The 19,009-nt window shown below is 45.3% G+C and overlaps 1 protein-coding gene across 1 annotated transcript in view; it reads right to left on the bottom strand.

The window, feature by feature from the left end:
- The window catches only part of GABRA5 (gamma-aminobutyric acid (GABA) A receptor, alpha 5), a 58,643-nt gene that overhangs the window by 37,449 nt on the left and 2,185 nt on the right, over nucleotides 1-19,009 (bottom strand). The window contains exons 2-4 of the mRNA XM_009883103.1: nucleotides 12,240-12,361; nucleotides 10,320-10,387; nucleotides 9,986-10,206 (exon numbers count right to left, since the gene is read on the bottom strand). Coding sequence (XP_009881405.1) covers nucleotides 9,986-10,206; nucleotides 10,320-10,387; nucleotides 12,240-12,361 — 411 coding nt within the window. The remainder of the gene's footprint in view (nucleotides 1-9,985; nucleotides 10,207-10,319; nucleotides 10,388-12,239; nucleotides 12,362-19,009) is intronic.

The following is a 19,009-nucleotide window of genomic DNA, read 5'->3' as shown; positions in this document are numbered from 1 at the left end:
CACCACCTGTTAGATGACTTGATCGGTGCAGGTTTTCTGACAGGCCAACGGGGCTTTTGTTCCTCCATTTCTGCCTGTCAGTATGGCACATGTTCCCCCTTGGATGCGGGTTACCTGACTGCACAGCCATCCATTTCCTTCCTTTCAGTTCACAAAGCCTTTATATTTGTATGGGCAGGCACAAAACTGCCCATAGCATTTTCTACAGAGAAAAATGAGCTGGATTTAGAAAGTAATAAGGGATGGGGGCACCAGATGGGTAGTACCAGCCCATTTGGGCTCTCTCACATCTTGACTGGGATGCACAGACACAGGAGGGTAGGTAGCAGGGATTATGATCTGGCAACCCTAAACACAGAGCTGAAATCCTTGGTTATTTTCCACAGTTCAGACGAATGATCTAGAGCTCCAAAACATCTCACCAGTTTCCTTTCAGCCACTCACATTTAACCCCAGCCTCTTCTTATTCACCTGACATTTCTATGTCCACCTCCCAGGTCACCTCTCATCCAGATGTCCCACCTTTTGTGTAACTTCAATGCTCCTCCACACCTCTGTATGAAAGGGGCATGCCTCAAGCGATTTGATATGCTCTTTCCCAGGGAAATGTGCACACACCTATTTGTATGTACCCCTATTGGTACATGGAGGAGGTTGTTCAGCCATCCAAGCAGGACATTATAATCTGGGGGTTTTTGCCTTGCTTCCGAAAAGCTACGTGCTCCTGACCAATACAGCCGTGAAGTGCCAGGCAAAAGGTCAGGCTGCGGGTGCTCGCCACTCCAGGCTCTCTGATCCCTCAGCTGTTTCACACCACACACAGTCATTAAACAGGCCTCAATTTACCATCTGTTTGCTACTTAGACCACCACCAGAGCTAGCATCTGCTACAGCGTAAGCACCTCTTTGCTACAGTGCAACCTGAGAGAAGGAAGGGCAGAATCTCCTGGTGACATTTGACTGTCCCCGTGCTAAACCATGTTCAACAATGTACTCGGCTCCTTCTCTCCAGCCAGATTTCCCCAGGATGAAGACACGGTTTTGCAGCTGGATGGGAGCTCCATGTTCCTATCAAGATCAGTGGGGTACTGTTTCCCCCAGGACATGCACCCCTGTGCTCTTGCACACAAACAGAGATGACGAAGCTGTGCCTACACGTCAGCAACAGGTGACCTCAGTGACACCTTCAGAAGAGACAGAAAAGCAAAAGCAGGTAGAATGGGTGAGATACATATTCTACCATATTCTACCGCTGGACTGAGGAAAACTAGAGATAGTGGTTTGAGTGATGCTGAAATCAATTTGCGTAACTGATGTTTTTAAGATGCACAGTTAATGGCAAAAACATAGTAGGTATTTATTATTTTGACTCAGGAGGTTTTGCTAATTTTCCTTATCTTTTAGCTGAATCTCCAAGTCAAAGCATAGTATTTTTTTTACACGGACAGGACGCACGAGTGCATTCCCCACTGAAGAGATGACTGTGGAACAATGAGACAACCTTATGAAGTCTGACTGAGCCATTAAAATAACCCAGGGTTTTACCATCCCTTCTGGTCCCAAAGTTTCCTGGCTGAAATTCTTGACAAGAGTATGCAAAAGGAAAGCCAGCTTTGCTTGCAGAAATTCTTCCTAGGCTTTTACACTGGATATAGCGCATATAATAGACACAGCTTCAGGATTTTAGCTAGAGCCTGGTGAAAAAGACTTACTTCATCATTTAGAGCAATCAGATAGAAATAAGTTTGAAATTTTTTGAATGATATAAACGTGACTATAAGATATAAATTTGTGTATGTGGTTTCAGGAAATTTTAACTTAACGGTAGGAAACGGAATAAGTCATGCTGAACACCACAGAATCATAAAATCATAGAATGGGAGGAAGGTTGGAAGGGACCTTAAAGATCATCTAGTTCCACCCCCTGTGCTGTGGGCAGAGACACCTCCCACTAGACCAGGTTGTTCAAAGCCCCATCCAGTCTGGCTTTGAATACTTCCAGGGATGGGGCCTCCACAACTTCCCTGGGCAACCTGTTCCAGTGCTTCACTACCCTCATAGTGAAAAATTTCTTCCTAATATCTATTCTAAATCTTACAGTTTGAAGCCATTACGTCTTGTCCTATCATTACATGCCCTTGTAAAAAGTCCCTCTCCAGCTTTGTTGTAGGCCCCCTTTTGACACTGGAAAGCTGCTATAATGTCTCCCCAGAGGCTTCTCTTCTCCAGGCTGAAGAACCCCAACTCTCTCAGCCTGTCCTCACAGGAGAGGTACTCCAGCCTTCTGATCATCTTCGTGGCCCCCCTCTGGACCCGCCCCAACAGGTCCATGTCTTTCCTGTGTTGGGGGCTCCAGAGCTGGGCACAATGTTCCAGTTGGGATCTCATGAGTGCAGAGTAGAGGGGCAGAATCACCTTCCTCGACCTGCTGGCCGCGCTGCTTTTGATGCAGCCCAGGATACGGTTGGCCTTCTGGGCTGTGAGTGCACATTGCTGACTTGTGTTGAGCTTCTCATCAACCAACACATAATAAGATCTTTTAGAAAGTAACTGAGATGTCGAAAGGCAATGTCTTAAGACTTCTACAGAACTGAGTAGACAGAAGACTAGAAACAGGCAGTGCCCCTGGACTACTCATTAAATGGCAAGCCATGTGCATTTTTTCATCTGCACCATCACACCAAGACATTTTCCTGCAGAAAGGCTGAAGAAGCCAGGTAGAAAGGAACAGAATGGGACAATGAAGACTATCCCTACCCATGCCCATTGCATGACTTTACTCAGCTATATACATTAGTATTTTGATTTGATAAAGCCTTCAGAGAAGGGCAAATTACCAAGAATTTCCTACAGTGTAACTGTGGTATAACATGATCCGGCATTAATTTCTCACTCCACCATAATATGTTCATCTGATCAGATGCTTCTGAAGCATCTTAGATCAGACCCTTCCTGTCTTCTTTTCTGAAGCAGCTTGGAGCTGCTCTCTAGTCTCCCTAAGCCCTTTATTCCTCACATACATGCTTTTACTTTTTGACTGCTTCAGATATGTATATCCCAACCTGCAGTACCTTTTAGTTATTCCTAAGTGACTATCATTAGTACCAAGTATCCTGCTCTCCAAAACCCTTCTACCCCCTTTTTTTGCAAAACCCTCTCTCACCTAAGCCCTCAAATGCATCTTCCTGATCATCCACTCTTGACTCAGCCACAGGTACCCAGCGCCCACCAGCAGCTTCTGCCATCACTCACTAGGCACCCCTTTGCTCACCAACATTCTGTGGGCTCTTTCCTTCATTGAAACAAGCAAAGGCAGGATTGCAATTCATTCCTGTTTCTTGAGCGCCTCCTAAGGCGCACTGTATTCCATCCTACACCCACCTAGACAAAAGTGGAGGACTGAACCCAATTTAAGTGTGCTCACATGTGCTGTGCTTGCACAACCTTGGGGTTTATGTTGCATGGAGAGGCAACTGTGCAACTTCTCCAAAACAGAGCTACAGGACCAGCTCCTGGGCAGAGCATCCCGTAGCTTTAGGTGGCTGGCACACGACCCATCTCCAGGCTAGATAAGTAGGGGGGTTGGAAACACCAATGGAAATAAATAAGTAGGATGCGACTCATGGCTAAACACAGACATCAATACTAGCAGCAGTCACCCTATGCTCCTTTTTCTACCACTGTGAAAAAAACGGGAACCCCCTAAAGTGTGAGTGGAGAGAAATAAACATCTTTCATACTAAAGCAGACATCTGAAATAACGCAGACACCTAACTCCTTAAGAAAGCCTCTCCCCTGCACTGGGAGCAATTCTAAGCCAAGAGGCTTAGCTGCAGCCATCAACATTATAGATGAGTAAAATTAGCTGAGGTGAATCCCACCCATCCTGCCTGGTGCACTCCACCACAGCGTATTTTACATTACTCATTGGCAGTCTGATGTTTCAGCACAAACATAAAAGTACTTCAGGGGATGGTATTTCCGATTAGGCAGATGAAGATTTTAATTTCAGTCTCAGTGAAATGACTAGGGAGTGCACTCTAACGCTATCCTCCCCTGATAAAAAAAAAAAAAAAAGAAAAAAAGATAGCATAGCCATAACAGTTCTTCAGCATCTACCAGGTACTTTCAAAGGCCGAAGAAGCTGGCACCCATCTGCAGATTTGAGAAAAGACAGGGTCACCAAGGCAGCTGTGCTTTCCTGGGGGTGCTTGGGGGTTACCTGTCAGGGCACTACTTCCCTCTGGTTTCTGTTCTGTCACCCCATCCCCTCCGTGCACATCCGGGACATCAGGTCAGCCCTCCTGGTTCGTCCTTATAAAATGGGCGGAGCACAAGGGAATCTGGCAGAAATTGTACCAACTAACCCCAAGGGAAATTTGGGTCTGCCTCTGTGCTCAGCACAGACATGGAACTGGAGCTGGACCTTTTGTAACCCCTCAAAGTCCAGGCAAGCATCTCTCTCATCCAAGGAAGGGCTGGTTCTGGTTTGGGTTTTGTCTTTTAATCAATTCTGCCCTTGCTGTGCGAGTTCCTGTCTCTGTGATGGAGATCTCTGTGGGGCTCTGCCCACTTTTATTACCAGCAGAATAGGCTATTGTCATGCACTCTACATAGGGACTATATTTGGGCAGGTCATAATTGCCCGTTTTGAATGTATTACACCACAGTCTTCTCTGATGCCTTTCTCTCCCTGTGGGGAACTTCAGCCATGGATTTTTCAAAACAACAAATCTCGGTTCCTTGAAGGACAACTTTTGAGAAATGGGGCAATGTGCAATCAAAGGAGAGAGACGGGAACCGATAGGCTTGGTGTTAAAACAAGAATCCTGCTGCTATCCTCAGGGAAGGGCCCTTCACTTTGTATATCCCTATTTTCTCTCGCTCTGTCAAAATCTGAGTTGATGAAAAGCAGCTGAGAGTCCTTGCCACCACGGCAGTTTTTCATCACTCTGCAAGACTCAGCCCTAAGTGAAGAAATATTTTTTTTTTCTTCCAGCTTCAGGCAGTTTGAAGCTTGAATATGAAAGAAAAAGCAGCAAGTGTAACATGGGGAAAGGAAATGCGTATTTGTACGGCTTGATAGCTCCTAATTAGTTTTGTAATATTTATACAATACCCAAAAGCATTGCCAGATCCCTTTCTGTAAATATAAATGGTTGCATAAACGAAATCTTCCCTTTGAAATAAGAACAACATATTCAAATTGAACAGAAGTGTTCCCATCTAGGCAGCTGGCTGATTGAAAATTAAGGGTTCGTTTTAAAGCATAGATTTGCTGGTCACTCCTCGCTCAGGGCCACACGAGCAAACCTGCATCTGGGAAAGGCTGCCTTCTGGCAAAGTCAGCACTTAAGAACCCACACATTTTTCACAGAATAAGTTTCCCTTAAAAAACCCAAGCTAACAAAACCTGACTTTCCCACTGGAAGTCTTGAAAGCAGCAGCATTATCTTCCAGTCAACTGGTTTTATAATCAATAGACCTACAGCATAAGATGATTAGCTTGCTGATGAGGTTCCTTGTGTAAGAGCAGACTTTGCGCTAACGTGCACCCAGGACATGCGTACACTTGCACACGCAATTTTAACGCTCAGTGCTAATGTAAGAAACAATATTTTCAGCCTAGAGAAGCTGGCGTAGCGTAGTCGCTACAGAAGAGCAAGCAGCGGGGTTATGCTGCCATCAAGTGGATAGCCTTCCTACACACTGCTGAATTTTAAATGTCTTCCAGGGGCGATAGATAACTGTATTTCAGGGCTGTACTAAAAATTCGCAGTTTCTTAACACCACACTGACAAATGTATGCAGTCTCCAGCAGATACATTATGCATCTGCAGATTAATGGCACAGATACGACTGTAAACGCTCCCAGGATCTCTGGCACCCTTCAGCTGCTGTAATAACACGGGGCAAATCTGTTTGTACACTCTTCAGATGTATGACCACGTCATAGTTAAAATCCCAAATTATATCAGATGCCTGGTAGCCCTAGTGGTAGCAAAAGTGGCTTGGGGTCCTTTCAAAACAATGGTGAGAGTGGGGCTCCAAGGAGCCCTTGTGATGACACAAAAAGATTTTTCACTATGTATGAGCTGATAGAAAATGACCAAAAATTCGCTATGAACTGCTGGTCAAAAGTGACTATGTGACTCTGCTCTAGTGACTATGCTCTACTTCATACAAGTTCTATTAAAAAAAAAAAAAGACAGACTCGCAGCTTTTTTTCTGGCATCCTACAGCCAAGTTTATCAGCACTTGTGTCTTTACAGCCAAATCCCAATGAATAAAAAAATGCAGCTCACTGAGACATATTAGTTCGCTTAGCCTGAAAACATTGCTTAAACCACTGTCCCCATTTTTCAGAACAGTTTCAAGGAACAAACGAGCTTTATGCTTTTTACAACATTTATGCCTCAGATAAGACAAATTAAATAAATTTAAGTTTTTAAAGTGAAAGAATGTTTTCTACCTCCATTCACGACGCTATTTTCTATACAGATTAGGGAAATATGAAGTATATTTGCTAGGGCCTTTTTACCACAGTGCTTTCACTTAGAAAAAAAAAAAATATTCATTTACAAGTGGAGATTGGGACAATACTCCCCTCTAGGGGCAGAAACAGAATTTGCAACATTCAATTCAGCAGTGTATCAGTTGTAAACCACATTAGCGAAATAAAACAAATAAGGCCTACCAAATCAAAGCCGATCAGAACTATTAAGTCGTTCCCTGCAGAGAACGCTGCTGCCTATGCAATCTGTCTAAAGAGCATGATGTGTTCCTATATTCATGCAGAAGGGTTTCAATACTGCACGGATATAGAAGCCCATTTATTAGACTTCCCTAGCAACATGCATCCCATCAACTTCTGACCTAGACAACGTATCATCAAATGCAATATGCGAAGAGTACATTTTTCTTTATAAGTAAACACATGTATCATGAAAAATGTATGTACTGACAAGTGCTAAAGCTGGAAGTTTGCTCAGCTGATCATACTCGGTATATTTGGAAGTCAAATAAGATGGAAGGTCAGTGTCGGCTCGGCTGCTTCCCTCCTCTTCATTCAGGCAGCCAGATGCGAGGTTGCAAAAGCAATTCAGGCATCTCTGTCAATGACAGAGGGTCCAATCCTCCCCACACGCATTACACCTACGTACAGTCTGGGAAACTCGCAATTCCTCCTTGGAAACGAGGGGAACGCAGAGCTAACAGAGGGTTGTCTCCACATCCCCAGATCCCGAGAACCGAGTAAGTCTGACGGGAGATACAGGAGATGGGGCTCAAGCCCCGGCTAAGACCCAGTACCTTCAGCCAGTGCACCACCACCGAGACAAGAAGCTCTCCCCTCAAAAAGCCCAATGCTGCCTTATCTTCTCATGCCAGGTAGTGCTGCGGAGCTGTTACCTTCGTCGGGACGTGCGAAGGCACCTGACGGGGCTGGCTGTATGTCACAGCCACCTCTGCGCAGGTTGGGACGGGATCCTCGAACCACCCCGCGGCAGAGCATCACGGGAATGCCCGTCAGGAAAAACTGCTGTCCCTAAAGTAGCACAGCTCCGTGCACCTCAGAAAAGCAGTCTCCTGACTTGCGTTTAAACAGAATAGCAGAGATGCTCTTTTATTTTTAAAGTCATTACTTGCAATAGTGGAAGGCAAGCTATTTTAAAAGTTTTGCGCTCCATTTCTTATCACATACACCATGGTTAGTGGGAATTTATTTCCACACACATGCACGCCCACATACAATACTCTACCAAAAAAAAAAAGTTAAGTTGCATGTTTTTTAGGTTACAAAAGCATTCTGTGTCTCTCTGTAGCCTACAAAAAAACATAAATCCCCAAACCAGGGGAAAAGAGACTGAGTGGGACGATGAGAAAGCCTGTGTCAAACCCAAATTTTTCTCCAGCTGCGTATCCTGAGCAGGGCACTGTCTTTGCCTCAATACACCTATAGCCCGTGGCATCTAATGTGACAACACTCTGCCATGGTCGCAGGAGAGACACCTCCACAGAGTAACTCAGATTCGGCAGCGAGCTCACCTTGGCCTTGCTCACCCGGGTCTCGCTGTGCGGCATCTAATGTGACAACACTCTGCCATGGTCGCAGGAGAGACACCTCCACAGAGTAACTCAGATTCGGCAGCGAGCTCACCTTGGCCTTGCTCACCCGGGTCTCGCTGTGCTACCTCGGGTGGCTCAGCTCATCATTGGTGCTTCGCTGCATTTTCTTCGACCCTGCAAAACCCAGTGCTTGCACAGGAATAATGTGCCGGCCGTGAATCCGCCACACGATGTAATGTTTTGCTCCAGGCTGACTGCTAGCCTGGCCTGGACTTTACTTACACAAGTAATTTACACGGATAATCGGGAATTGCCTCTGCAGCAGTCTCTGGAGTGGTACTAGTGTAGTCTTAGTGGCAGTGAGACTGGTTTTAAGGCCAGCACTACCAATACTTTTGTGAAATACAGGTTTCTCCAATAGTTATTTTGACTATCATTCATTTAAGCGTGTATGTGTATCCTTGTATTGTTTCAGGAGCTTATTATCATGGAGATCACTAGCTTGGGGCTAGTAAGAACAGCAACACACATAGCGAAAGAGAAAAGGAGAGGGTCGTTTCCTTCATTCAAACATGACCTCTATCATGTCTAAGTCTTTTTAGCACTACTGCAATCATAACTATGATGCTCTAAAGCTGTAACAACTTACGACTTACGTAAGGATACCTTACTTCTCCTAGATCTCTTTGCCTTTCAGAAGAGGTGACTTAAGGCCAGGGCCAAGATAAATAAATAAACAAAACAGGTCGAAAACACCCAAAATAAAACCAGGGAAGCTCCAGGTGCCTGCAGGGTAATCCCCTTGAGCCCCAACAAGTCTTAACCTCTGCGCCCCGGGAGCGAGCTGGGGGGTTCGCCCTCCCAACGTGCGGCACCGGGCAGCTGCCGGCCGTGTCCCTCAGAGCCGGCCCTGCAGCCGGACGGGGCGCCGATGGGAGCCCAGCTCCCCCCTTCCCTCCGTTGGGGGCTGCCTGCTGCAAAGCCGGGCGTCTCAGCGCCTAACCTCGGGGTCCCGAGCGCTTTGCTGGGTCCCAGGCACCACTCTGGGCTTGTATGTGAAAAGCTCAGAATAACACTTCGTTGCTTGGTAGGTTTTTCCTTTCATCTCTCGGCTGAGTGTTGTCTATATGACTACGCTCTTGGAGAAAACCCTGTTGAAGATAGACGGCGGTCTTAATTACTACAGGCTAATTACCTTTAATAAGCAAATTGCCATACACTGATGTGGGATTTGGCCTGAGAAGAATTTCACACAATCCTCTAACATCACTGATATTATATCTTATATCTAGGTTATGCATTGATGAAGCTGGACAGTATCCTCTAATCAGATGAGGAGCATAACCCTGAAGATCTGACACCCCAATTTGCTTCTCTGCCAATATAAAGTGCCGGCTTTGTTTTCAGGAAAGTACTCGCTAAAGCAGCTTCACAGTGCTGCTAGCTTGTTTCTTTTTTCCCTATGATGATTTGCCTTTTAGCACTATTAGTGAAATAATAATAAAAAAAAAAAAGAATAATAAAAGCTCCAAGGGTTCAAGATGTACTGCCCCAGAACAAGATCTCAGTTTCTGGCCTTGGAGACAGTTCTCCTGCAATCAGCACTGCAGCTGCAAATACAAACAGTAAGAGAGAACAGATCTTCAGAAAAAAGCTGGACTGAATCATCAAATCTGTTGAGAATATGCCTTCCATTTAATCATAGGAAATATTTAAGCACTAGCAGTATTCAGAAGCTACCAATTAATTGGTACTTGTAGGCAGCGATTATGTTTTCCGTTTTTCTTGATATTCACATAAATATGTGTGAAAGACTGGTTGCCTGGCTCTACTGGGAGTGGGGGAAGTGACGCTCCCCCCAAGTATTTGTAGAACTAGCTGGGAATTGGCATCAGAAGAAATCAATCCTGGTTATTACCTCATGGTATACAGCAGAGTTCCGTCATCCTCCAGGCGCAGAAGTTTGTTTGGGGTTGTCATGTTGTGAGCAATAGATTTCTTGCCATTGTGGAAGAAAGTGTCCGGGGTCCAAATCTTGCTGGCGAGCAGGTTGTTAAGAGGGAGGCGTTGCATAGGTCCTTTGAATCGCAGCCTTTCGTCTTTCCAGCTTTGTCGGAAAAAAACATCAATGGTGTATTCCTGGCACAAAGAAACAGTCGCAGTATTGCGGGATCTGAATAGAAGCGATGGTTCCAAAAATGACTTTAGCAAAGTAAGTACAATGGAGCTGGCAGCCACCTGCTCAAACTTACCATTTCTGTGTCTGACACAGGACCAAAACTGGTAACATAGATGTCTGTTTTCACCTGAGTTATTCTCTCTGTAACAAATACAGGCTCTGCATTAGTAATTGCTTTAAGATGCAAATACGTGCTTGTGATGCATTTCTCTATTAACAACTTCTGAATCACTGAAAAATCCCCAAAAGCTTGAAATGAAGATGTTTTGAGGAGCAATTTTATCCCTGATCAAATACCGTTGTCGACCTTTGGGAGCCCAGGCTCTCTTCTTATAATTAGTGGAAAGAAACAGGCCCTTCAAGGGTGCAATTCCTCTGACTGACATGTTTTGATCATAGATCATAGAATCACGGAATGGTTTGGGTTGGAAGGGACCTTAAAGATCATCTCACTCCAACCCCCCTGCCATGGACAGGGACCCCTTCCACTAGACCAGGTTGCTCAAAACCCCATCCAACCTTGAACGCTTCCAGGGATGGGGCATCCACAGCTTCGCGGGCCAGCCTGTTCCAGTGTCTCACCACTCTCAAAGTGAAAAATTTCTTTCTAATATCTGATCTAAATCTCCCTTCTTCCAGTTTAAAACCGTTACCCCTCAGCCTAGCACTACACTCCCTGACACTCCCTGATAAAGAGTCCCTCCCCAGCTCTCCTGTAGGCCCCCTTTAGGTACTGGAAGGCGGCAATAAGGTCTCCCCGGAGCCTTCTCTTCTCCAGGCTGAACAAGCCCAACTCTCTCAGCCTCTCCTCATAGGAGAGGTGCTCTAGCCCTCTGATTGTCTTCGTGGCCCTCCTCTGGACTCGCTCCAACAGGTCCATGTTCTTCTTATGTTGGGGGCTCCAGAGCTGACACAGTACTCCAGGTGGGGTCTCACAAGAGCAGAGCAGAGGAGAAGAATCACCTCCCTCGACCTGCTGGCCACACTGCTGTTGATGCAGCCCAGTTGGCTTTCTGGGCTGTAAGTGCACACTGCCAGCATATATTTGATACTACTATAGGATGAGATGAAGTGTACCTTGGAAGGACCTATTCCCTTCTGCTGGCTCAGATGATACGCCCAATTTCAGACATGTATATTATAGATGTCCCAAGTTAGGTGAAATTAAGTCGACCCTCAAGACTCTAAGTCCTTCTGGCGTCTTTTCAAATCCAGGGCTAATTTAATTTAAGAGCAGAAATTTCAGAAGTTTGTTACATAAGATAGGAGCATGGAGCCCTATTTTCAAGCATCTCTGTGTAAAGTGAGAGGAGAAGGAGAGAAAAGGATGAAAGCAATGTGTTGGTCTCACAAGAGGAAGGGGTGGGGGTAGCCAGATTAAAAAAGGGCCAGGAAGAAACATAACAGATGGTTTACACATGGGGAGAAGATGAGAGAAATCTGGGGGATAGAGAGCTGAAGGAGGGCTCAACAAGGTTAGGATGGCAAGCAACTATTCACATGTTATGGTTTTAAAATAGCTGCTGTAGAGGTTATCAAAATGACATATCAATACAGATTTGCTGTAGCTGTCTAAAAATGGATGGTTTGGGGATCTGTTTTCAACAGAGATTTTCATCACCAGTGTAATTTTAGACATGCTGACCAGTGAGGGAACTTTGCAGCAACCTGCTAGCACCCTGTCTCGCTCACCTTAGCGGGTACCGGAAAGAAAAGAAACCCAAACTGTATTCAATTACAGAAAAAATGCATCACACACGCTCTCCTAACCCAACCTCAAATGACCTCAATGACTGAAAGAAGACGACTTTCAGTGGCCTTTGTATTGTGCCGTTTGCCAGGAGACAAACCTTCTTTCTGGGCTTCATTTAGCTAATGAAACACAACTCCCTCATCAAGTCCCATGCCGAGAGCAGGTACCCATTCAGGAGGGCATCATGTAGACGATGGTCCCACACAGCGGGGGACCGGCCACAGCGAACGCGCTACCTACCTCCCAGTCCCGGGCGCAGTCGGTTGTCGTAGCCGTCCAGCAGACCGTCCAAGATCCTGGTGAATATGGTGATGTTATCATTGGTGTCCTCTTTTCCTGATGCTGTTGGCGTTTGCGAGAAGCTATTTTATGCAAACGAAAAGAAACATGTCAAAAGCTGTGCCGGCCTCACGGGGCTTCAGTCTCGAGGGAACTCTGCCATGGAGCCTCTTGCCCTCTTCTGCCACTCCAGCTGAGCGCACGGGGAGCTGCGGCGATTTCACCACTGCTATAAGCAATCATAAACAGCTCTCCCTGGAGAAGGAGGACCCAAGGAAGGACCCGTGTCAGGGAGTTACAGCTCTGGGGTGCTGGATCGGGGGACGCCTGAGCCCACTGACCCTCTTGCCGAAACGCAGAGGGACAACGCAGCCCCCCCGCGCTGCCCGGCCCCACCTCAGCCCCACCACCTCCCCGGCATTGGCATGTCTCCGTCCCCTGCAGGGAGCAAGGTCAGCTCATGGGGCCAGCACAAGTTGTCACTGGTCTTTCCCTGGGTTAGCTCTCCCGTCTTTGGGAACTGCACCAGCTGGCAGAGGAGCAGCACGGGTTTGCCTGGGGACGCTCCTTCAAGTCTGCCTGAAGGTACTCTTTAATCCTTACATGCCAAACAGCTTCTGATTTACACAGTGTATGTAATTTACTGCCAGAACAAAGGATGAACTCTAACCTTACATGAGGATCACAAACTCCCATTGCACTCAAAAATCCCACCCCAGATCACTGGGGTATGTGAAAAAACATACTGCAGTACAGAAAACAGAGTTCTTCATTCCTCCTCTCTCTTTTGCATAAATTAGTCCTCCCTTGTAGTATGCAAATAACAGCAACGTGTAGTGGGCCTCATTCTGTATCTTTTGCACCAGATTTGTTTTTATTCTGAATTCTTTCTTATTTCATCATTTTATCCATGGCTGAGACCTGGGAAGCTGCTCACAGCTCACAGCACAACTATAACTTGCATTTTTAAGTAAATCTCATTCTCATTTGAAGATGCTCAGGAGAATCCCCTGCCTACTAACGCCTTTGCTTACCTAAAGAAGAGACACATACATTTATCTATAAGCGTGCTTCACCTGCAGCAAACAACGAGCATCTCTTAAGACAGCAAGTTTGCTCACACTCGGTGCTTCTTCAAATTTCAGTCTCTGCTGAAATGGCCAACAAATGCTCCAGCTGCGACAGGGCACGTCGCCCCACTAGGAACCGTACCCGGCCTCCTGCACCCTGCCAGCAGACTGGAATCACTTACGCTCCCAACAACCCGAACTCGACGTGAGCCGGTCACCCAGAGATAAGATAAAAAAATAAATACATAAATACATGTTTATTTACTAGCAGTCCTCAGGGAAATATATCAGTAAATAAACAGAGAACCTCAAAGCATCCCTCTGAACAGCTTGCCTTGCAGGATGCTTGTTATATATGCATTAGGCTTACCTAAGAGAACTGGATTTATACAAAGACAGACCTTTACCTGCACATGGTTTACACTAATGGCACCTCACTGACACCCATGTAATGGGTCTGGAATTTTTAGCGACATGAGACCTGGCTCAGGACAAGCTAGTGGTGGCCACGTAGCCCCTCACAGACACGGGGGACCCCCAGTCCGGCGCCTGTTCCCTTTACAGCTTGTGTGCCGCTGCTGGAAAAGGGCAGGATCGCAAAGCCTCTCAGGAAAGGGGAGGGAGGCCAGGCAGTGGGAGCACAGGTCTGATTCCCAGGAATCCCAAAGCACACGCAAACGCCTGCCCAGGGAGGCTTCTCGCAGCCCGGGTGCCATCGGCACGGCTGCGACCCTCAGCAAGCTCCATACCGGACAGCCCAAGGCCACCAAGGACCTCCCCTTCACTGCAGGTGGAGGCATAGCCGCAAATCTCCCCCATTTTTCAGGCCATCCCATCTCTCCTTGGTCAAAAGACCAAATTAATTCTGTTTTCTATGCTGTGACCGCAAGCCCTAGTGAGTAGCTGAGGCAACCAACGTTGTGGATATGCCTGACTACAATGAAAGACCGTTAATCCAGCAGGCGCAAACTGATTACAGAAAGATTAGGCATCCCTGCACACTGGACCATTCAAGACAAAAGACTGCATACTTTTTTGTCAGTCATCATCAAAGGGGTTCATAATCACAGGTGAATATTTACAAACAGCAGCCTAACAAATACAAACAGGAGGCAGAAGTTACAGAGGTTCTTCACACTCAGCAATCACAACTAATGCTTCGGTAAAATCCTAGAATACTCTTTTAAACTTTTCTCATTTATTTTAGCTTCTTTTTTTTTTTTTTTTTCATAAGAAAGAGATACGCATCATGCTGTCTGCCTGCTTCGCCGTATCAACGTAGGAACCTGTTTTCATTCTCCAATGCATCTGACAAAGCAGCAGAGGGATCAAACTTCATTTCATTCCGACAAGTTTCATGAGAAGCAGCGACTAGACAAGGGGAGAGCGATTTAAATTAGTGCCTCATTAAGTAAAAATGTGAGGTCAGCAGTCATCTATTCCCTCTGGCCCGCTGACTGGGCCAGTCAGCACGCGTGTAGTTCAGAAACAGCCTCAGCAAAACCAGCCCACCTCCTCTCTGCTAATTAAGAGATACAGAGGAGACTTGCAGGGTGATTAGGAAAAATCTTGGGAGAAAAGGACTGCAGAGGTAAAATGTAGGTGTTGCGATGGGAGATGGGAACAAGGGATGCCAAATGCGGAGCCGGGATTGTTGCAAAGGTACGGTGCTGGGGGCACAGGACACAAAGCTTCACTAGTTTCTCTGCTCTTGAAAAAGCTTGTTATTTTTAGTGCTTATGCCTGAATTCAAAGCCAATTGAACTCAGAGGGAAGATTTCCATTGAACTATTTTCGTGGGGATGGGACAAAATACACTTAGTTCTCATAACTGCTCCTCTGAATCTAACAAGGGTAATTGATGCTGCTTCCTTCCATCTCAGCCATGCATGTCTTTCACAAGAATAGCATACACACCTCAAATGCTGAAATACTGTTCTATCTCCACCAGAAAAGCTAATTAATAGGTGAAAAAGATAGAGAAACGAACTAGGGTGAAGACTCATAAAAAGTCTGCACTTCATCTGCAAAACTGCAATCCAATTTAGATTTGGCAGATCGCTTCACCCGAAAAAGAAGGCATCTGACGCTGAATTTCGGAGAAATGTCAGTATCATGTGAAGTTGCATTTGTAGACGGATTACTGTTTGCCATTAATGCAAGCGATACTTGTTCTTTAACACAAAGGTTAGCATTTACTTTATATTTTTGAGATTGACGGTGAAACAGCAACTCATGTTTTGGAGTACCTGCTGAGGTTGTATTTTATGACATGAGACCTTTAAACCATACTTGCAAAGTTACGCACATATGTTAGATACTATAGCTCTAGGGATAGTGAGAAAACAGGTGATATCCTAAATTATTTCCACACAGCTAAAGATTAGGTTTTATCAACATATTAGCAGGTAAGCACATTATTGCCTCTCTGCAACCAAAACTGTTTTTATAGCAGACATTTTCAGTTATGGATAAAAATAAACCTAGAAAAGAACCTTAGGAAAATGCTAAGAAAATTCAAAGATAATTACATTTAAAGCTCATTACTGAACATAAACTAAACCAACCAGGAATACTTCTCATCACATTTATTTAATATTGCAATTTCAGGGCGACTGAAAAATTCAGAAGCCACAGAAAGGGCCCATCAGTGTAAAATGTAATAACTCTCTAAAGATTCTCAGATGCCTCTTCTGAGGAGTTCATCATTTAGCATTTTAAACATCACTGCCTTTTTTACCATCTAGTCAAAACCATGACAGGTGCTATTCATAGCTTCTTTGTAACAAGAGGAAAACGTATGGTAGATATGTCATGTTTTTCCAAAAACTTTAAAAAAAAAGAAGTAAGCAACACTAAAAAAATAACTGAGGAGTGTTTTGCGATTGAAAGTTGTATTTTTTTTCTCTCTTAAGAGTAGTTTCCAATAGTTTGCTTTAATAGGAGCAGAACTTCAGACAAATTAACAGTTTGTGGAAAAGACGGTGGAGCAATGCACTTACACGCTTTTGGATACTGCCAGACATCAAAGGATTGACTTTTCTAAGTTAGCTTCTTACCATCCCTTTTCTTACAGATTCCTGAGATATGAAAATCCTGATATTTTGTGAATTTGTGCAATGAGGATTCCATTCTTTCACATCGGATCAGGATAGGGGAGAGGACTGACTAAAATGATGAAACTTCAAAGGTCTTTGCACATCCTTAAAGAATAATTTCATTCTTTTATTTAGCAAGAGCAGTATTTCGCTGCCTTCTGGGAATGAGCAATTTGCGTGCAGTGCAATGAAAGCCTGTTTTTCACGGGGCGACGTCTGACCGTCCTCACCCCTTGCGCCTTAATACCCCTTTCCAGATCCTGAATTTCTCCCAGTCATTAAACACCTCCCAGTACTTCCCGACTCCCCAGGCCACCGCCCTGCAGCGTCGCTGGGAGGCCACGCGTGCCAGGGCTGATGCTGCACCGAGCATGTGCTGGATGGCCAGCAGGTACGCGCTGGCTATTTGGCCAGCCGGCAGGCCAGCCCAAACAGGGATGCTGAAGCCATCGCCTTCTGTTTGGCACAGGGACTGACTGATGTCCGTCTGCCTCCTCCAAGCAGTTCTAGGCAGCCACTTAGTTTTCCAGTTATTAAAATTGTCTAATGGGTACAAAAAGCTATCTCGAGACACGGAGAAGGAACGGAAAACAGAATAAAAAAAAAAAAAAAAGAAGGATAAGCATGACTGCATAAGCATATGATAATTCTTACAACATTAGTCTTAAAAACATGAGGAAGAACTCCCCAGCATCTGCAAGTACTTGGAAAGGGATAACCCAGCAGAACTAACTGCTTAGGGTTGCGGAGACTAACTTGAAATAACAGCCTGAAGGAGAGGTATGTTTAGCCTAAATAGCAGGATTATGGTCTTAGCGATAAGGGCTGTGAGCTAGTGGAAAAGTATGTGAAACTACAGACACACCACCGACTGAATTCTTACAGTGTACAGAGAAGTCTTGCGTTGGCTACACTTAATTGGGATCTTCTGTTTTCCGTGTTTCTACTATTATAAATATTATTAGCAGATGGCAGCTAAACTGTGGTTACACCAACAACATCCGTCCCCGTTGGTTTGGGCTCTCGGACAGATTTCCGAAATGGCACATCTAAAATGCAAAGGCACAGGGGCTGCGCGTCACCAGCATGTCCCCAGAGATGTCCCTGGGGACTATTTTAGCTTCTCAAAAAAAAAAAAAAAAAAGAAAAAAAAAGAAAAAGAGTCAGGATGCAGTCAGGTTGGCCGGCACAGGGCCAACCACGTGCCACCTCATCCCAAGGAGATCTCGGTGCAGGCAGTCACCCATCGGGCCCATCCTCGCAGGGCTGCAACGGCATGGGCTCCCCGAGGACCAGAAAGCGCACGATGCTGGGCAGCGCCACGCGCGGTCTGGTGGGACAGGACCTGAGTGCATCGATTTCCTTCCTTGACCGATGGGCTCAGCCTTACGGCGTCACTCTCGTGGGCAGCAGCCTGAAGGGAGCAGGATCGGAATTATTTAGCATTGCCACTGACCCCCTGCCAGGAGAGCGCCCACCTTCTGCTTGGTTTTGTCAGCCTGACCCTGTGGGTCACGCAACCGAGATTGAATTCTGTGCAATCCTTTGCGTGAAACAAATGGGACGAAATCTTGTCTCACCTGAAAATACTCTTCATGGTTATATTTGACTTCTAATTATTCTCTAGCTCTATTATTCATGTTTACTTTCAAGACAATTGTGAACCTTGAAATCCTTCAGTAACATACCTTAACTCGTTAGAGTGTTATACAACCCAAGGCTGAATTCAAGCAAGCTTGAAAAAGCCTTGATTCATGCTGGACTGTTTCTGCAGAAGGAGACTCATAAAACTGTTATAACAACAACAGGGAGCGGGGTGGGGGGAGGCTTCGCATCCTCTTCTCGTTTCATCTATATCTTTGAATTTTAATTCAGTGATTTTTCTTTAAATAACTTCTACCAACTATGCCCACAGTCCTTCTCTATTGCCTATTGATGTGGATAACTCTCGAAAGTCATTCCACATTTATGTTAAACATTAATCAAAGACTTTTGCTGAGATTTCTGAAGTAGCCTAGGAGACTGAGATACATAATTCCTGTTTATTTTACCAGGCATTGTGCATCAAAATCTCCCAAGGTGGCTTTGGTTATGTCAGCAAAAACTGTATTTATGATTTAATATAAATATGGAATGACTATGGAGAATCGTAGACAAATCTCTGCCTTCATCTGTAATGTCCTACTGTATTTTGCTTTTTAATTTGTGCTCATTTGACCCATCACTTCTAGCTAGCACATTGCAAAAGGCAGTGCAATGTAACAGTGCAGTCCGAACATGGACGAAGCTAATAAAGAACTTGGTAGCAACAGCAAGTATTATCAGTATTAGATTCCTGCAGTTAATATACCAGCCTACATGTAAATTGTACCATTCTGTCCTGAACAGTCAGTCCCAAAGCACTTAGCAAATTACACTCTGAAACTGCTTCTGCCTCTGAAACAGAAGCGCTGGAGCATCATCTGTCTTTTGAGCAGGGTCAAAATTCAGCCCTAAGGCAGCGTGTGAATGGTGCAGCGAATTGAAGCTGCTTATCTCTGCAGGCCCAGACTAAAATTACGAG

This window comes from Charadrius vociferus, unplaced genomic scaffold, assembly GCF_000708025.1.
Source record: "Charadrius vociferus isolate BGI_N301 unplaced genomic scaffold, ASM70802v2 scaffold92, whole genome shotgun sequence".
Lineage (NCBI taxonomy): Eukaryota > Metazoa > Chordata > Aves > Charadriiformes > Charadriidae > Charadrius > Charadrius vociferus.
The sequence above is the reverse complement of the archived record's forward strand: the minus strand, read 5'-3'. Positions and strand labels throughout refer to the sequence as shown.